Source organism: Ursus maritimus, unplaced genomic scaffold (genome assembly GCF_017311325.1).
Source record: "Ursus maritimus isolate PB19 unplaced genomic scaffold, ASM1731132v1 scaffold_3, whole genome shotgun sequence".
NCBI classification, from domain to species: domain Eukaryota; kingdom Metazoa; phylum Chordata; class Mammalia; order Carnivora; family Ursidae; genus Ursus; species Ursus maritimus.
The window spans coordinates 13314404-13331247 of record NW_024425563.1 but is presented as its reverse complement, the minus strand read 5'-3'; the positions used below and the strand labels follow the sequence as shown (position 1 = coordinate 13331247).

Here is a 16844-nt window from a genome sequence, read left to right as displayed (position 1 = left end):
AAAAAAAAAAAAATCAGAGAAGCCCTCACAACCTTATTGGAAATTCACTGTTACAATACACGTAAGTGGGCAGCTAGCTATTCGTGTGTATACAAGAGTCCTCTCTCAAAGAAATAACACTTCACACGCTGGCTAAGTTGGTTATGTCCAAGCTTTTTCACAGAAATTGCAAAGCCCTGTGGCACAGTCAATTAAGTGTCTGACTCTTGATATCAGCTCAGGTCATGATCTCAGGGTTGTGGGATCAAGCCCCACCTCGAGCCCTGCATCAGGCTCTATGCTCAGCATGGGGTCTGCTTTTTCTCTCCCCACTTGTGTGCGTGTGTGTGCACGTGGTCTTGCTCTCAAATAAATAAAATCTTAAAAAAAACAAAAAACAAAAAACGAACTTGCAAAGCCCTTCATGGTCTGGCTTCTGTTTCCAGGTGAAACCCAGACAGTCAGGGCTCTTTTTTCAATTCCTCGAACAGGAAGCTTTCTTGTGCTTCACACACTTTTCCCATCATTTTTTTAATCTTTTTTTTTTTAATTCTTAATTATTAAGATTTTTCTTAAGTAATTTCTACACCCAACGTGGGGCTTGAACTCACAACCCCAAGATCAAGAGTCACATGCTCTACTGACTGAGCCAACCAGGTGCACCTTGATTTTAAGCAAACTCTATACCACATGTGGGGCTCGAACTCATGACCCTGAGATCAAGAGTTGCATGCTTTACTGACTGAGCCAGCCAGGCACCTCCTCTTCTCTTTCATCCTGCAGAGCTCAGCTTCAACACCATCTATTTAGGGAGGCCTTCTTTAAACTCTTGAGGTGGGGTCTCTTGCTCTGGATCGAGCCATTGATTGATCCACACACTCCTGCAAGAAATCTGGATTTTTCCTTTGTAGCATTTAATACAATTTTATTTATGTAATATTAGTCTTTCCCACAAGCCTGAATGAGGTAGGGACTGTTTTCTCTTGCTAACCATGGTATTACTAGGGCCCCAGCAGGTAGTCACTCAGTATTCTCTTAGCAGGTACAGCCTTTTCCCACAAATCTGTCTTAGCAGATACTCTCTAAGGAGTAGGTGGAGAGGTACACGAAGTTTGTGAGCTTTGTAGTGGAGACAGTGGTTGAATGGCCAGAGGGATGGCAGAGTTCAGGGCTGGTGTAGCAGGGAAGCAAGAAGGGATCCTGGGGAGACTAAAGGATGCTCATTTAATGAGTTTCCCCCCAGGTCCCCAAAATCGCATTCCTACCCCAAATGACTCATTCTTCAATCACCTGTGCATCCATTTCTTTAGGGAAAGAGATAAACCTCAGAGTATAAAACCAAGGCCAAAATAACTTCGCAGAATTAGAATGTGTCCAGGAAACCAGTCACAATGCAACTGGATTGGACTTCCACACAGAAATGACCGTGTTCCTCCAAATAATCTTCAATCTCAGAAGCTTCCATTCCTCTAATACATGGAAAGAGAAATACACCTTTTTCTGCTGTCAGTTGCTGAGAAAGAACTCTGTTCTCCTGTTAGACGAACACTATTTCTTTTTTGCTGCTCTTTTCCCTTCTCCTTTCTTTGGTTTCCCCTTGCCACGAAGCTTCTTTAGACGCAACTGCTCATCCCTGAAGTCCTGATGCTCGTCTCTGAGTGGAGAAAGAAAAAACAATAAGCCAGTATTTTTACCCGATGGGAAAAGCACACCAATCTAGCACTGTTCCCTCAGGCTGTTCTGGTTATCAGTCCCTGACTTCTACAGGGCACATGCTCAGCCTGGTGAACAGAAAGGACAGGGAGTCCCCAACATACACATGGGTTGTGTTCCAAAAGTTCATTTCTAAGTCACAGTGTCCCCTCACAGAAACAATCCACAAACGACTAAAATTCCCAGGCCAGCCCATATAAACCTATGCAACAATGATACAATGCTAATAATGACCCCAAATTTCCCTATAACGCTAACACTGAACATAGGGAAACAGAAAGTAGGTCTAAGCTGGAAGAGCTACACAGAGACCGAGAGCCCCAGGAATTAGCACCTACTACGAGAAGAGGTCTGAAGGATGCCACCTTAATGGCCGTGGATAATCCACACAAAAAGGCTGCTGGGGAAGGGCTCGGGTAGAAGGATGCCAAATCAACAGACAGGTACTCTAGAGATCAAGGCAGCCAGGGCTGTTTGTACCTATGGATGGGGTATAAGCTGAAGACTGCCCGACTCTAGAAAAATGATTGCATTCTAAGATTAAATACCTAAAACTGTATAGCAGCATTTAAATATGTAAGGTTTGGAACCCATTTCAATCTGGGTTCAAATCAGAGCTCCATCGACCATTTAGTAGCTGTGTGACCCTGGATAAGTGATTTTCCCTCTCTGTACCTTAGTTTCCTCACTTGTCAAGTGTGGATAATAATGGCATACAAATTAAATATAAGAAGGGGTTGTGTTGGGCCCAAGTGTTAACTCCTTAGGTAGTTTTAAAATAGACTTGTTTTGTAGGGTATACCGTTCTATTCCACGAACACAATGGATACAGCTGACCTCTTCGGAAGTAGCTATGATTGCCCCCAAATCATCTGTTCTCAACAGAGCAGCCAGAGTTAAGTCTTCTCAATTTTAAGTGAGATCATGTCACTCCTCTGTTCACAGGCCTACAGACGGTTTCCCATTTCACCCACAGCAAAAGCCAAGACCTTGTCATGGCCCTCAGAGCCCTTTATGATCTGCCTGTGGCCCTACCACTCTCTCCATTGCCTGTGCTACTCCTGGAACACGCCAGGAGAACTACCTCAGGGCCTTTGCTCTGCTCTTGCCTCTGCCTGAACAGTTCTTCCCCAGATCCCACAGTCTCACTCACCACCTTCAAGTCTCTGTAAGATCTCATCTTCTCAAAGAGGCTGACCTAGACTCTCCCTCTCCCGGCCCACCACATGCCCTCTGAGTATTCTTCATCCTCCTCAGGCGGCTTTACTATTTTTTTCCCACAGCACACTCAACTTTATAGCATACCACATCATTTACTCATCCAGTATGTTTGTTCTCCTCTTCTTCCCTCTCTCTTCCATTCCCATCAACCCTCAGCCTGAATGAAAGCTCCAGAGCCAGGGGTCTTTGTCTGTGATGGTAGAGCCCAAGCACCTGTGTGCCTGAGTGACTGAATGAGTCAGTGTTTGTGAGAACCTGTGCCTCCCTCCCTCGTTTGCAGGTCTTTGAGTAATATTTCCTTTACTGAAGATTGCCTAGTTTCATCCTGCCTGATGCCACAGGGGGCCTTCCATTAGAGGCACCATTTACCATAACTAGTGACTAAATACATGAAAATAATTATGCTTTTCCATGGATAACTAAATGCTAAGTATTTTTTCCCTGTCCCCAAAGATAGTCAAGGTTTTATTTTTCAAACAAATGGAGAGTGGCCCCAAACAGGTAAATTAAAATAGCTCAATGTGATTTTGTTATGGGTTATAGTTTTCTACTCAGGAGATCTGCCTTCCAATGATATTTTACTTTGGGTCTTAATAAAATTAATTTTTATTTTCTGAGCTCAGACTAATAGCAAGGGAGAAAGCCCCAGAGCAATTCCAGAAATTCAAAATATGTCATGGATTATAATCTATTATAATATAATAACTAAGAAAATCCATTTTGCTCACTGCTGTTCCCCTAGTGCCCATCTTAAGAGTCTGTACATGGAAGGTACTTAAAAATATATCTCTTGGATGGATGAATGTACCAATTTTTAGCTACCTGGAATGAACTATTAATTTTATTATATTAGAGTGAATAGTCCCAAATTAACCTTTGTATTGCTGTCCTAAGTCCAATTAAAACATGTTAAATTTTCTTAAAAAGTAGATTTATTTATTTATTTTTAAAATATTTTATTTTTAAATAATCTCTACACCCAACGTAGGGGTCAAACTGACCACCCCGAGACCAAGAGTCATATGCTCTACCGACTAAGCCAGCTGGGCACCCCCAAAAAGATTTATTTTAACTTTACACAGTTATGCACTGTCTGAATTCTTTTATAATGAGCATGTATCAGTTTGGTAATTAACACTTTCTTTTAAAGAAAATGATCACCTAGGTATTTGACCTTTTCTCTTTCTAGAGCAATACATAGTCCTGAGCACCCATTTCCTATACATACAGGTGAACTGCGACTTATTTAGACCAAATTAATATATCAAAAGGGTACAAACTAAAAATGCCCGAAAAAAGTCAAAGGAAATAAGAACTCCAACAAAACTGCCACTAGGAAAGAAAGAAGACTTGTACAAACAAGCTGGGGAGGAGACTGGCTTTGGGGCAGGGACTCTCTTCATCTGACCAATGAGAATCTGCTGCTCTGGGAGCAGGGGTGGGGGGTTGGGGGGAGGAGCTGGGGAGAGAGGCTTTCCTCTGCAGCATTTGGATCAGTTTTCCTTGGCATCCCTTAGAGTGCTTTTTTTTTTTTATTTATTTGACAGAGAGACAGCTAGAGAGAGAGGGAACACAAGCAGGGGGAGTGGGAGAGGAAGAAGCAGGCTCCCAGTGGAGGAGCCTGATGCGGGGCTCGATCCCATAATGAGGGGATCACGCCCTGAGCCGAAGGCAGTAGCTTAATGACTGAGCCACCCAGGCGCCCCTAGAGTGCTCTTAAATTAATAAATAATTAAACATATCTATAGCTCAGTATCTTGTCAATGTTAGTCCAGTTTTAGGACATAATTAAAATATGTCTTCTAATATGTAAAAGTTTCCTTTTTTGTTTTGTTTTTTTTCAGTGTGCCCATTATGAGTATTTTAAAAGCCTTTCCCCCCAAAACTATGCCTTTTGAGCTATCTGGGCACTATTAAAAGAACCACAAAACTGTAAGGATAAAAAGGCTAACTTTTTCCTTTTCTGATCTACTAGAAAAATCTCTTATAGGTTACTCTTTTCGTTTTTTGCCATTACCTATAAAGGCCAAGAAAACGCAGCGTCCCCATGAGCGCAAAATAAGTGTTGTGATTTGGATACCAGTCATAAGTCTCCTTCCTCTTGGCCAGAGGCTGCTCACTGAACAGTTTCACCACCTTCATGGATTTGGAATCAGTAGGCCTGGCAACCTCACCGAACAGCCGGGCACTCAGACGAGTCATGCGCAAGGCATATTCTGAAAGTGAAGACATTTCTTGAGCAGCGAGGAGCAAAAGTCCCTACAGAAAATGAAAAGATAAGCAGGTTAGTGTCTGAAATTCCAAGATTATCTAATGAACACTTTAGAAAATAAAAACAGCAAGCCCCAGTCCAATGGTGGTTTCCTTTGCATGCTTTACATTTCTAATTTCTACATCTGATGTTCCCATACTACTGCCTTGCTGTACTGCCCTTTTTACAGTGAACCATTTTGTTGTTTACTGATTGTCAGTTCACCTATTTGTAGGCTAGATGAGGACAGGCAAATGAGTTATCCAACCACAGCATTATTATACCTTCAGAAAACACCCACCTCAGCAATCTGTAGAATAAAAATGCTGACTGCTTGCCATCTAAAGGTTTAATCATGGCAGAGAAATAATTATCCTGTTGTCTTTATTATCAGCCCTTTGAACACTGTTCTCCTCAAGGGCTCCAGATGGCTCTGAGAACTGCTAATGAGTTATGAGGTCATTTAGCCTCTAGGTTGCTTGATTGAATTCTGCCTAGAGACTGAGAGCCATTTGGGAAAAACAAAACAGAGATAGTAGTCTTATAGAAATAACCTCAACAGCTCTTAAGATTTATTTTATTCCTGAATAGAAGGACTTATGGGTTATAAGGGTATCTGTCTTATCTTCCATCTTATATTCTGCTTTAATGCATACTAAGTTCTTATTAGCTAAAAACAGTAACTTTTTCTTTAGAGGCACAAGCACAGAATGTTGAAATAGGTATAAGGATGGTATCTGTAATATGCAGAAATTATAGCTAATATATATCAAAAATTATATAGGCAATTCTTAAAAATCCAGAACGCTGCTGGTGGAATAACTGTGTCATTCCATTCCAGACCAGATGTAGAGGTTACTGCTGGCAGAATATGCTAGTTTATGTGAAATTTTGTAGTGAGATGCGAATCTTTGCTAAGAGACAGTTCAGCTGAGATGAAAAAAGGGTTGATAACTAAACAGAAAAAAGATATAAACTTATCTTGAAAAACCAGTGGGAGGAAAAAACAACAACAACCACCCCAAAAAACCCAACCCTCCTAGGGCACCTGGCTGGCTCAGTCAGTAGAGCACATGACTCCTGATCTCAGTTGGGGTCATGAGTTCAAGCCCCATGTTGGGCACAGAGTTTACTTTAAAAAGTAAAATCTAAAAAAAAAAAAAAAGCCTCCTAAACAAGAATGGGGCCAAGTAAATTTCAAAATAACTTTTGCAAGAAAAAAAAACCCAAAACCTGTATTTAAATTAAGGAATATTCATGTCCATTTCTAGATCCACTGAAAGAGCAGAGGCTGACCTCAAACCAATTGCAGAATGCCAATCTCAAACCATTTACCAATCTACAGACCCACCAAACAGGCCAAGAGTGCCATCTGAAGGCCAGCAATGGGAGAACTGTCAGACCCAGGGTTTCCTCCCTGCCCCTCCAACCTGGGGATCATCTGCAAGCCTTCTTCCTTTTCCTTTCAGCACTCCTCTTCTCAGATTCACTTCTCTCTCAACTCTTGCTCCATTGTGTGGATGGGAATGGGTGGGGCTGGGTTGTTAGGGGTAGGGTTATATTTTCATCAGTGAGAAAAAAAGGCATTAACAGTTTAATGTATAGATAGGAAATAGTAACAAATCAGTGCTATAAACCTCTAAAAGCCTTGCAGATGCCCACAGGTGGCCTTCAGAGACTACAGTTTCTTTGCATGCTTTACCTTTTCTCTTCCTTCAGTTGAATTATCTTTTTCCATACATCAGATAAAAAAAAAACTAAGAACAAACGGTTTCTTAATCAACTTTGCTTTGTTTTGCTTAATAGTTATAATGGCATTCAGATAGATTTCTGTGGCAAGTGCACAGTATTTCCAGTTATTTGATGGCCAGGGAACTACTGTTGTTTCGTTACAGTGTTCTCAGACAAGTATGTTCCAAATTTCATCATTTTTAAATGAAGAGGCACCATGAGGTCCTGAGGCCCAGGTTTCTGCATTCTGGCTCTGCTATTTATTAGCTGGGTTATCTTAAAGTTACTTAATTTCTAAATCGAAGTTTCCTTTTTAGAAAACAAAGCTTGAAGGACTACTGTGAGAAGTAAGTTAAAGCTATGGCACTCAGTAAATGGTAACTTAAAAAAAAAAAAAAACCTAAACGTGTTTTTAAGTTTGGTGCTCATATGATCTAGCTAGACACAATTATTTGTTTCTTGTCCTTATTTTTTAAAGTATTTTTTAAAAAGATTTTATTTATTTGACAGACGGAGACAGCGAGAGAGGGAACATAAGCACGGGGAGTGGGAGAGGGAGAAGCAGGCTCCCCATGGAGCAGGGAGCCTGATGCAGGGCTCGACCCCAAGACCCTGGGTTTATGACCTAAGCTGAAGGCAGATGCTTAACGACTGAGCCACCCAGGAGCCCCTATTTTTTAAAATATTTTTTAAAGATTTTATTTATTTGAGAGAGAAAGCAAGCATGAGCAGGGGGAGGGGCAGAGGGAGAGAGACAAGCAGACTCACTGCTGAGTGGGGAGCCCAACATGGGGCTCCATCCTAGGACCAAGATCATGACCCTGAGGCAAAGTCAGACACTTAACCAAATGAGTCACCCAGGTGCCCCTACTTTTTACTATTTTATTTTTAAGTAATCTCTGCACCTGACACAGGGCTCAAATTCACAACCCTGAGATCAAGAGTTGCATGTTCCACTACCGTGCTAGCCAGGTGCCTCTATTCCTTGTCCTCATTTAATCATGCAAAGGAGATACATACTCCATGCAGTTAAACCTATACTTCCCTGGAATGACATCCTCACTTAGAAAAACTGACAGCCAGAGAAACACAGGGGAGGGGACCAGCAGCTTGGTAACTTGACAGGCAGCAGGGTGGAAGGGACTCCTTAAGAGTGGTCACTGAAGCCATCACAGGATGCTGAGTAATCATCGCCAGGCTCACTTTGGAATGTAGCAAATTACTGGGACACATAAATGGTTAAGTAATGAAGTCTCATTAGAATCCATTGGGACATGGTTATACCACAAAATCCTAAAACTTCTATGATGAAGAAAGGGAGTAAGTCTCTTCAAACCTGAATCCCTTAGTAGAAACAAAATCCATTTGCTAGGCAGAAGAAAACTGAAAATGATTATAACAATGATCAATTACTGCTTTGTAGTTTCCTTCCACAGACCAGACAATGTCTCAGGTGAGAATGGCATAGGAGTTTTTTTTTTTAAATTGGAAAGCCTTACTTAGGATTTTTCAGGACCCTAGTATGCCTCCTTACAGAATCTTTCAATTTTATCTTAAAAAAATAAAAAAGATTATGCTAAAGACATTAAAGTAATAGGAAAATAACTTACAGGTCAATTAGATTTTTATTGTACAAAATAGTCACCTAAAAAAACTGTCATTTTTCCTTAAATATGATCTAAAGAAAACAGTGCCATGAGAAAAAATTAACTGGAGTGGAAAATGCTAAGCAAAAATAAATAAATACATAAAATAAACACACATTTTCAAATGTGCTGGAGCAAGACATGTTAAGCCCACAAAAAAATTCCCATATTTTTACTTTGGCATAAAAGGGCAAGTTTCTTTGCTCTTTCTGATAGGTTTGATACATTTAAAAGGTCAGGTTTTCAATAACTGGCTTTGGATTAGTTTTGCCTCTTTTCTTTGAAAAGGGCAGACGATGTGCAGGAGTTCTTAACCTGGCTATCCCTTAGCGCGGCGAATCCCGCTGGAACTTTAAAAGGGTATGCTGCAAATGTGCGTGTTTGTGTGTGCGTGCACATTCGGCTGGGGAGAGCTTGCTCTAGTTTCTCAAGAAACCACTGGTTGGTGGAGAGCACCAGCTATGCGATCTTGCCTCTGCGCTTTGACGGCCATGTCATGTTCGCAGTAGCAGGCATTCTTTGCCTCGGTTTTCTCATCTAGGACCTGAGAATAATTACACAGCCTCACTGCGTAGACGCTGACATGCAACACTCACGGCACAGTGGGGTGTCCTAATAATCATCAGGCCTCAAGGAACTCGTTCTGCACACGTATTTCACAGAAAAACAATCTAAACACGATGGTTTATTATTTTTGAAGTCTGGCACCAATTGTTTCACTGGGTCATAGAGACGTGACCGACTCTGAACGTATGTCCGCTTTATTTAGTACAACAAAAACGCCCCCAATCCCCTGCAACTGACCGGATCAAGCTTGCCTGTGACGGAAGCGGTGTCGAGTCAACCACGCTTGCATCGGTAGGTATTTCGGGGGAAAAAATTTTTTTTAGTTTATTTTTATAATCTCTACACCTAACGTGGGGCTCCAAGACCCCGATATCAAGTCGCACGCTCTACCCACTGAGCCAGCCAGGCGCCCGCAAATATTTTTCTTTCAAATGGCAAAATCTACATCCCCACCCCCCACCCCCCAAATTTATGGTGCAGAAATGCCGTCTGATGAGCTGAGAAACTGAAGCTTGCACGCGACCTAATCAGGAAGAGAGTAACTGCTGCGCCGGAGAAAAAACTACGCCAGCGTTTTGGTAAATTCCCCAATTTACGCAGGAAAAGGCCAACTTGTTTGTAGGATAGTGTGAAACCTCTGAGCGGGTTAATAATGAAATCGACTCATGTTATTCTTGGCGACTGTAGAAGATTGGAGACCCTCGCAGGACTCTCCAACGATCGCCTGTATATCACTACAGAGGCCCCCCCCTCAAAGCTCTCGGACAATCTTACCTACTCGCGACTTTCCTCTCCTGCGCGCCCCTCTCCCGGAAGGCCCGCCCCCGGCTGGGCTTCTAGCTCCCGCAGGAGTCTGCAAACGAGAGCAGTGGAGAAACGGAAGTTCGCTGCTAGAGGGGAGCCGTAGTGAACCCGGAACTACTAGCTCTCTCTTGGAGGCCTCAAAGGTCATACCTGGCACCTGCGCAGTCAGGGCAGTGAGGCGTGTGTGCGTACTGGAGAGGGTTTAGGAATTTTAGTCTTTTAGTCTTGCCAGCATTAAATGTGTTTTGTTGGAAAATGGCTACAGAGCCGCCCTCCAAACAATGGTTATGCGCGTGCCGCGTAGTGGAGGATGAAATGCACTTTACTTTTTCTGTTCTTTCCGCTTCTGTGTGTTTACTTTTTCTTTTCATCCAGCCGAGACCTTGACGTGCTCAAGGGCGTTGCTTGACGTGGGGCTCACGGGTCTTCTGGCCCATCTGGGATGCCATTTCCCTTTCTTTCCACTTATACACTCCTCTAATGGTCGATTAGTATCATCTGTAGGAAGCCATTATTGTTACCCTTTTGCTGGATTAGGGCGCCACTTGGAGCTGCCTGTGTATCTCCGGTGGTCCGGAAGCTTCTTCAGAGTGAGGATGGGATATTTATCTGACTCCTCAGTAGTGACCTAGATACTGCTTGGCAGACAGTAGAAACACTGTAAGTATATCCTTTAATACTGAATCGCTCTAAAGCTCGCCACACCTCATAGGCACTGTATGAAGCATTTATTGACGCGCTTGACGGCCATACGGCTGAAAACACTATTTTCTGAGCATTATTCAAGGGCTTTCACAAATACTCTAAAATGTACCCTGGAAATAAGGCACATTAACAGCAAGCCATATACCTAGAGGGTATTCTATTGACAGTCTCTATCCTCCTATAGAATCGTGTCATTTTTTGATCTTTCTGAAAAGGGAAAAAGAAAAAAAGCCCCAAATGGAATCATTCCTCTCCATCCACAATCCCCATAGTAAACCAAGACTTAATCACAGTTTCAAACTCCCAGGAGCTTGACGTTTTAACAGTCAATCTGAAATTTCCTGATCAGCACTAGTGAGGTAAACTGCATGATAAAAAGCTTGTCTTCTGGGGGTGCTTGGGTGGCTCAGTTGGCTCAGGTCATGATACTAGGGTCCTGGGATAGAGCCCATGTTGGGCTCCCTCCTGAGCGGGGAGTCTGCTTCTCCCTCTCCCTGTGCCCCTTCCCCTGCTCGTGCTCTCTCTCTCTCTCTCAAATAAATAAATAAAATCTTAGGAAAAAAACAAACTTGCCTTCCCAGTAGTTAGTAAATATAAGATCCTACATCAACCAAAAAAGTCTAAGACTTCCATGGCCAGAAAATTCTATGACAGATTTATCGATGAAGAAACAGAATACCAAAGGTCATTGTTTTATTTATTTATTTTTTAAAAGATTTTATTTATTTATTTGAGAGAGCGAGCACAAGCAGGGGGAGCAGCAGGCAGAGGGAGAGGGAGAAGCAGGCTTCCCTCGGAGCAGAGAGCTTGACGCCAGGCTCGATGCCGGGTGGGTCCTGGGATCATGACCTGAGCTAAAGGCAAACACCCAACTGACTGAGACACCCAGGCACCCCCAAAGTTGTTATTTTATAGTAAAAGCCAACATAAAGGAATTCACAGATTTGAAAACTAACACGGGGTTTCCTGTGATAATGTCTTTCCACACTGCTGGAAGCTATCAGAGGTCGGAGGGGGAGGTCTTACCTGATAACATTATAACCTGAAACCCTTGGGATGCTTTCAACTGGCCAACAGTAGGGTATAGAGACTACTCTTATAGTTTCCTTATATGTAATTTCTTTATATATAATTTCTTTGGCTCTTTCATTTTCTCTTCTAGTATCCTATAAAAGTACAACTTTTTAGTAAGTAAAGCATTAAAAAAAAAACAAAAAAAAACCAAAACAAAAACCTTGCTTTCCTAGCCACCCACAAAAAAATGTCCTGGCTTAAGACAATTCTTTCCTTTATTTTGCTAATTCTTGCCCCACCCTACTACCATTTGGTACAATTCCTCAGAGCTCCTTTCTACTTGGAGTGGGATGCTGCCCCATTCATAAATTGCTTAATAAAGCCCACTGGATCTTCGGGTGTATTCAGTTGAATTTTGTTGTTGTTTTAATTTTGTTTTTTAGTAACATATTAATCTATGCTATAGAATTTGCTTTTATCGAGTTGTTTTGGCATGTTATCGATCTATGATACAGTAAGTAGCCTTCTGAACTTGGTCTGGTGTGAGTTTACTGCAGTTACAGTTACACACACTGTAATGAGTATACCTCATCCTTCTTTGCATAGCTCAGTCCAAAAAGAACATTCTGGGTAGAAATTCTACCTTGTCTTTTGTGTTTTTGTGTAGTTGGCTGTGTTTATCTAATAGCACTAAATCGTGTAAGCAAGGAGGCTCCCTTTACATGTTGGACTGTTAGAAAGTTTAAAGCCAGGGGCGCCTGGGTGGCACAGCGGTTAAGCGTCTGCCTTCGGCTCAGGGCGTGATCCCGGCGTTATGGGATCGAGCCCCCGCATCAGGCTCCTCCGCTATGAGCCTGCTCCTTCCTCTCCCACTCCCCCTGCTTGTGTTCCCTCTCTAGCTGGCTGTCTCTATCTCTGTCAAATAAATAAATAAAATCTTTAAAAAAAAAAAAGTTTAAAGCCAAATTTGCAGTGGACCCATGGGAACAAGTATTATATGTATATTTGCATAAATCTTGTCGTTAGCTCCATTTATATATCTATTTTTAGTTTTTCCCTTTTCATCTATTATTTGTGTTGCCAGTATGTTTGTGAATTTCTCTATAAGCTACCATAATTCTTGAAACATACAAAGGTATAAAGAGTTATAAGTGGCTGCTCTTGAAGCTGCCTCTGTCCTTCTGGCCAAACTAATAGTCTTGAAGCATTAGCAACCACCCATAGCCCATGTGATTGATAAACTAAACCTTTTTTTCATATATCTAAGATCATGCATTCTTTCATAGAAAAGAATAGAGCCCTTCTGCATGTCTTGAAACAGAAACCGGACCCTCTTGCACATCCCCCCAACCCCAATGCCCTGGCCTAAGGAACCAGACTCCCTTGCACAATCTTTGAGCACTGTGAAAATGTCTGTAGCTGGCTCCATTAAGTCTGCACAGTAATCAACAAATGTTACAGACCACTACACTCTCTTTACTGATTAACTGCCCTAAACTACTTTAAAAATCTTTGGGCCAGCAGAAGCCTCAGAGTTGGCCTTTGGGCAAGAGTCTGCCTTCCCCTAGGTTGCTGGCCTCCTGAATAAAGCTCATAGTCCTTTCCAATGAAAACTCACCTCTTGCGTATTGGCTTTTGGTAACACTATGGGCACTTCGCAATATGACTCTCATTCAGTCAAGCTTTTGGAGTTCCTATTAATTTCCTGAGCCTGCTGTAACAACATACCACAAACTTGGTGGCTTACAACATCGGAACTTAATTTTCTCATGATTCTGGAGGCCAGAAGTCCAAAGGCAGGGTCACTGGACCAAAATCAAAGTGTTCACAGGGCCACACTCCCTCCAGATGCTCTAGGGTAGAATCAGTTCTTTGACGCTCCAACTTCTGGTGGTTACTGGCATTCATTGACTTTTGGCCACATCACTCCAGTCTTCAAGGCCAGCATCTTCAAATATCTCTCTGCCTCCTCTGCACATCACCTTCTCCTCTATGTATGTCAGAACTCCTAATGCCTCCCTCTCAGAGGGATACATGTAATTGCATTTAGGGTACACTTGGATAATTCAGAATAATCTCCCCATCTCAAGTTCAAAATTTAACATCTTACAGACATTGACTTCCAGGCTTTGGTTTACCCACTAATACTTCCAAGTTAAGGCTGCTGCTTCTTCTTCTTTTAAGATTTATTTGAGAGAGAGAGAGAAAACAAGCAGCAGTAGGGGGAGAGGGAGAGGGAGACAAGCAGACTCCAAGCAGACTGAGTGGGGAGCCCAATGCAGGGCTCGATCCCAGGACCCTGCGATCATGACCTGAGCCAAAGGCAGATGCTTAACCAACTGAGCCACCCAGGCACCCCACAAATTAAAGCTTCTTTAGGAATACTTCTTACAATCAGAGATTGTCTTATAATCAGAGATTGCATTATAAATTTCTATTTCTAATACTCAGTGTTTTAAAATTGTGGGCTACAAGGGGCCCATGTCAGGCTCCCTGCTCAGTGGGGAGCCTGCCTGTCCCTCCCTCTGCTCCTCCCCCCTGCTCATGTTCTCTTTCTCTCTCTCTGTCAAATAAATAAATAAAAGCCTTAAAAAATAAAAAAGTAAAGTTGTGGGCCATAATCATTAGTTGGTTATGAAATAAATTTAGTAGATTATGGGCAGCCTTAAAAGACATTAGAATAGGGAATATCAGAGTACATCACATGTAATGAGGGTAATCATTGTTTCATGAAACAAAGTGTATGTATTGGATCGTAATGTAAAATATACTTCTTACTCTAGGTTGTGGCAAAATGGAAAGCCTCTGTTGTACACAGTTTCATTACTCATCATACTCTATGGCAAATATTCCTTGCAATTAGACTCACATCATCTTCAGGTTCTTACTGTGTGGTGTAGTCTGAGGGGCAGGTGGATACTTATTCCTTTTGGTAAAGTAATGTACAGATTAATTTCTGTTTCTATAAGTACTCATTCCTAGCATAATCTCCTGTCTCCTACTTCTGCATTTACAATAGTTCTTTTCTCACTTTACAAAAAAAAAAAAAAAAAAGTGTATAAAACCCTCCAGGATGACAAACAAAGGGACAATTTAATATGTCTTTTGGGGAAGCTTCCTTTAATGACCAATCAGGGCACCATAAACCATTCTTAGGCTTCCTGTCTTTTCCTGTCTGATGTATATTGCAGGTAAGGGTGAAGAATGACTGTTAGAAATACAGTGATTGGTCGCTGTCTGTCTCTATCTCTGTCGAATAAATAAATAAAATCTTAAAAAAAAAAGAAATACAGTGATTGGATATTTGTTGTGATTTTCTGAAATCCGATACACTGTGTGAGTGTGAGTGGTGGGAGTGGTAGTAAATCTCCTTTAATCGTCATGCTCTGTAGCTAAGAAGTACAGAGTTATTGAAAAAGAGTCTGGTGAAAGCAAAGCCAATTTTTTCCCACATGTTTAAATGTAAGCAATTCTTTTTAGCTATTCTTAATTCTTATCTGTAGGACGTGTCATTATCTGGAAAGGAAAGCAACTTTGAAGCTGAAGTAATAGAGGTTAGTGATATTGATTATTTTATTGATTACTTTAAATATAGATGGGATTATTTTAAGGAACCTTTGTATTTTTCACATCACACTGGAATAATCTGCAAAAAAAGTCATATATAATTTTATTTAAGATTTGGTACATGTTATTCAGTAAAGGTTAAGACATACTGTGGGGGGGGCGGTGCCGGGGCCTGGACAGCTCAGTCTGTAGAACATGCGACTTGATCTCAGGGTTGTGAGTTCAAGCCTCATGTTGGGCCTGGAGCTTACTTAAAAGAAAAAAAAAAATACTGTGAAATCACCGATATAGTTTACCAAATATTTACCATTCCTTCCCTTTCCAGGCATAAAGTCGGAGTGCATTTCAGGGCAATCCTGGGATTCCGTTAAAGCCATATGTCTGTTTCTGGCCAATGAGTTGTGAACAGAAGTGAAGCACCACTTTCACCCATGTGAAACTCTCTGGAGCTCTTTTCCCCGCAGGCTTGCTCTGTCAGTCGACGCCCCTGAGTGGTTATGAGGAGTGGATCCTGCTCTGACAGCCGCAGTGTGCACATAGTTTAGGTGAGAAATGAGCTTTTGTGGTGTTAAGTCATACAATTTTGTTGTTTGTTCTCGCAGCATGACCTAGCCTTGCCTGTCTGATATACTTATTTTATAAAATTCTATCAGGGAAGTGATGTGGGGCCAGGAGCAAATGGTCAAGAAAAAATTCTTGAGACATTTTTGGTGCAAAAAGTGCTTTAATTATAGCATGGGGACAAGTCCTGTGGGCACAAAGAGCTGCCCCTTTGCTGTATGACGCTGGTGGTTATATGCTTAGTATTCAAGGGGGAGGGGACACCAGGGAGTATTAGATCATAAATGTCTTCTTCAAATTTCTACTTGTAAAACTACTTTCGCAAGATTCTTCTGGTGCTTATCATTCAGCTTGGTATTAACTATTAGTGGGATGTACAGGCAGTCATGAAACCCTTTAAGATTGTAGCAACCAGGGGCGCCTGGGTGGCTCAGTCAGTTAAGCGTCTGCCTTTGGTTCAGGTCATGATCCCAGGATCCTGGGATCCAGTCCCTCACTGGGCTCCTTGCTCAACGGGGAGCCTGCTTCTCCCTCTGCCTGCTGCTCCCCTTGCTTGTGCTTGCTCTCTTCCTCTCTCTCTCTCTGTATTAAATAAATAAAATCTTAAAAAAAAAAGAATGTAGCAACCAATACATACTTGATCCTTATTGGAACTATGCAGGCTATTCGTCAGCCTTCTGGACTAATGGGGAACATTTCCTGCTTCTCTCCCTCATCAGAAGTATATAAAAACTACGATCCTGACCTTTTGTCACCTTTTAACATGCTTAATATTGTCTGCCTCTTATTAACAAAAAATGAAATTATGTGCTAACTGCTGGACTGATTAATTTTTAATAGCATATTTTTTATTCTCCATTAAATATATAGGAAAACATTTTATTATGATTTCAAAGGAATTGATTATGAAAGAAGACTTCATCTGCCTCCATTTTTCACCTCAGTCTGTACTTAGGGAAAAAAAATTATTTAGGTATGGGTGCCTGGGAGGCGCAGTTTTGGCTCAGGTCCTGATCTCAGGGTTGTGAGATTGAGCCCTGAGTCGGGCTCTGAGCTCAGCAGGGAGTTTGCTTGGGATTCTTTCT

General features: G+C 41.8%; 1 protein-coding gene and 1 long non-coding RNA gene across 2 annotated transcripts; one reads left to right on the top strand and one right to left on the bottom strand.

Moving 5' to 3' along the window:
• Positions 1–889: 889 nt before the first annotated feature.
• MRPS33 (mitochondrial ribosomal protein S33) lies at positions 890–10025 on the bottom strand. Its single transcript, XM_008697339.2, has 3 exons — positions 9883–10025; positions 4931–5172; positions 890–1633 (listed from the first exon to the last, which is right to left on the bottom strand). The coding sequence occupies exons 2-3, from the start codon at positions 5143–5145 to the stop codon at positions 1528–1530; spliced, it is 321 nt and encodes a 106-aa protein (XP_008695561.1). The 5' UTR covers positions 5146–5172; positions 9883–10025; the 3' UTR covers positions 890–1527.
• A 61-nt stretch (positions 10026–10086) lies between these two features.
• Positions 10087–16234, top strand: LOC103669024. The gene is made up of 3 exons (XR_570182.2): positions 10087–10572; positions 15135–15185; positions 15524–16234. It is a non-coding gene; the product is annotated as an uncharacterized LOC103669024 (long non-coding RNA).
• Positions 16235–16844: the final 610 nt, after the last annotated feature.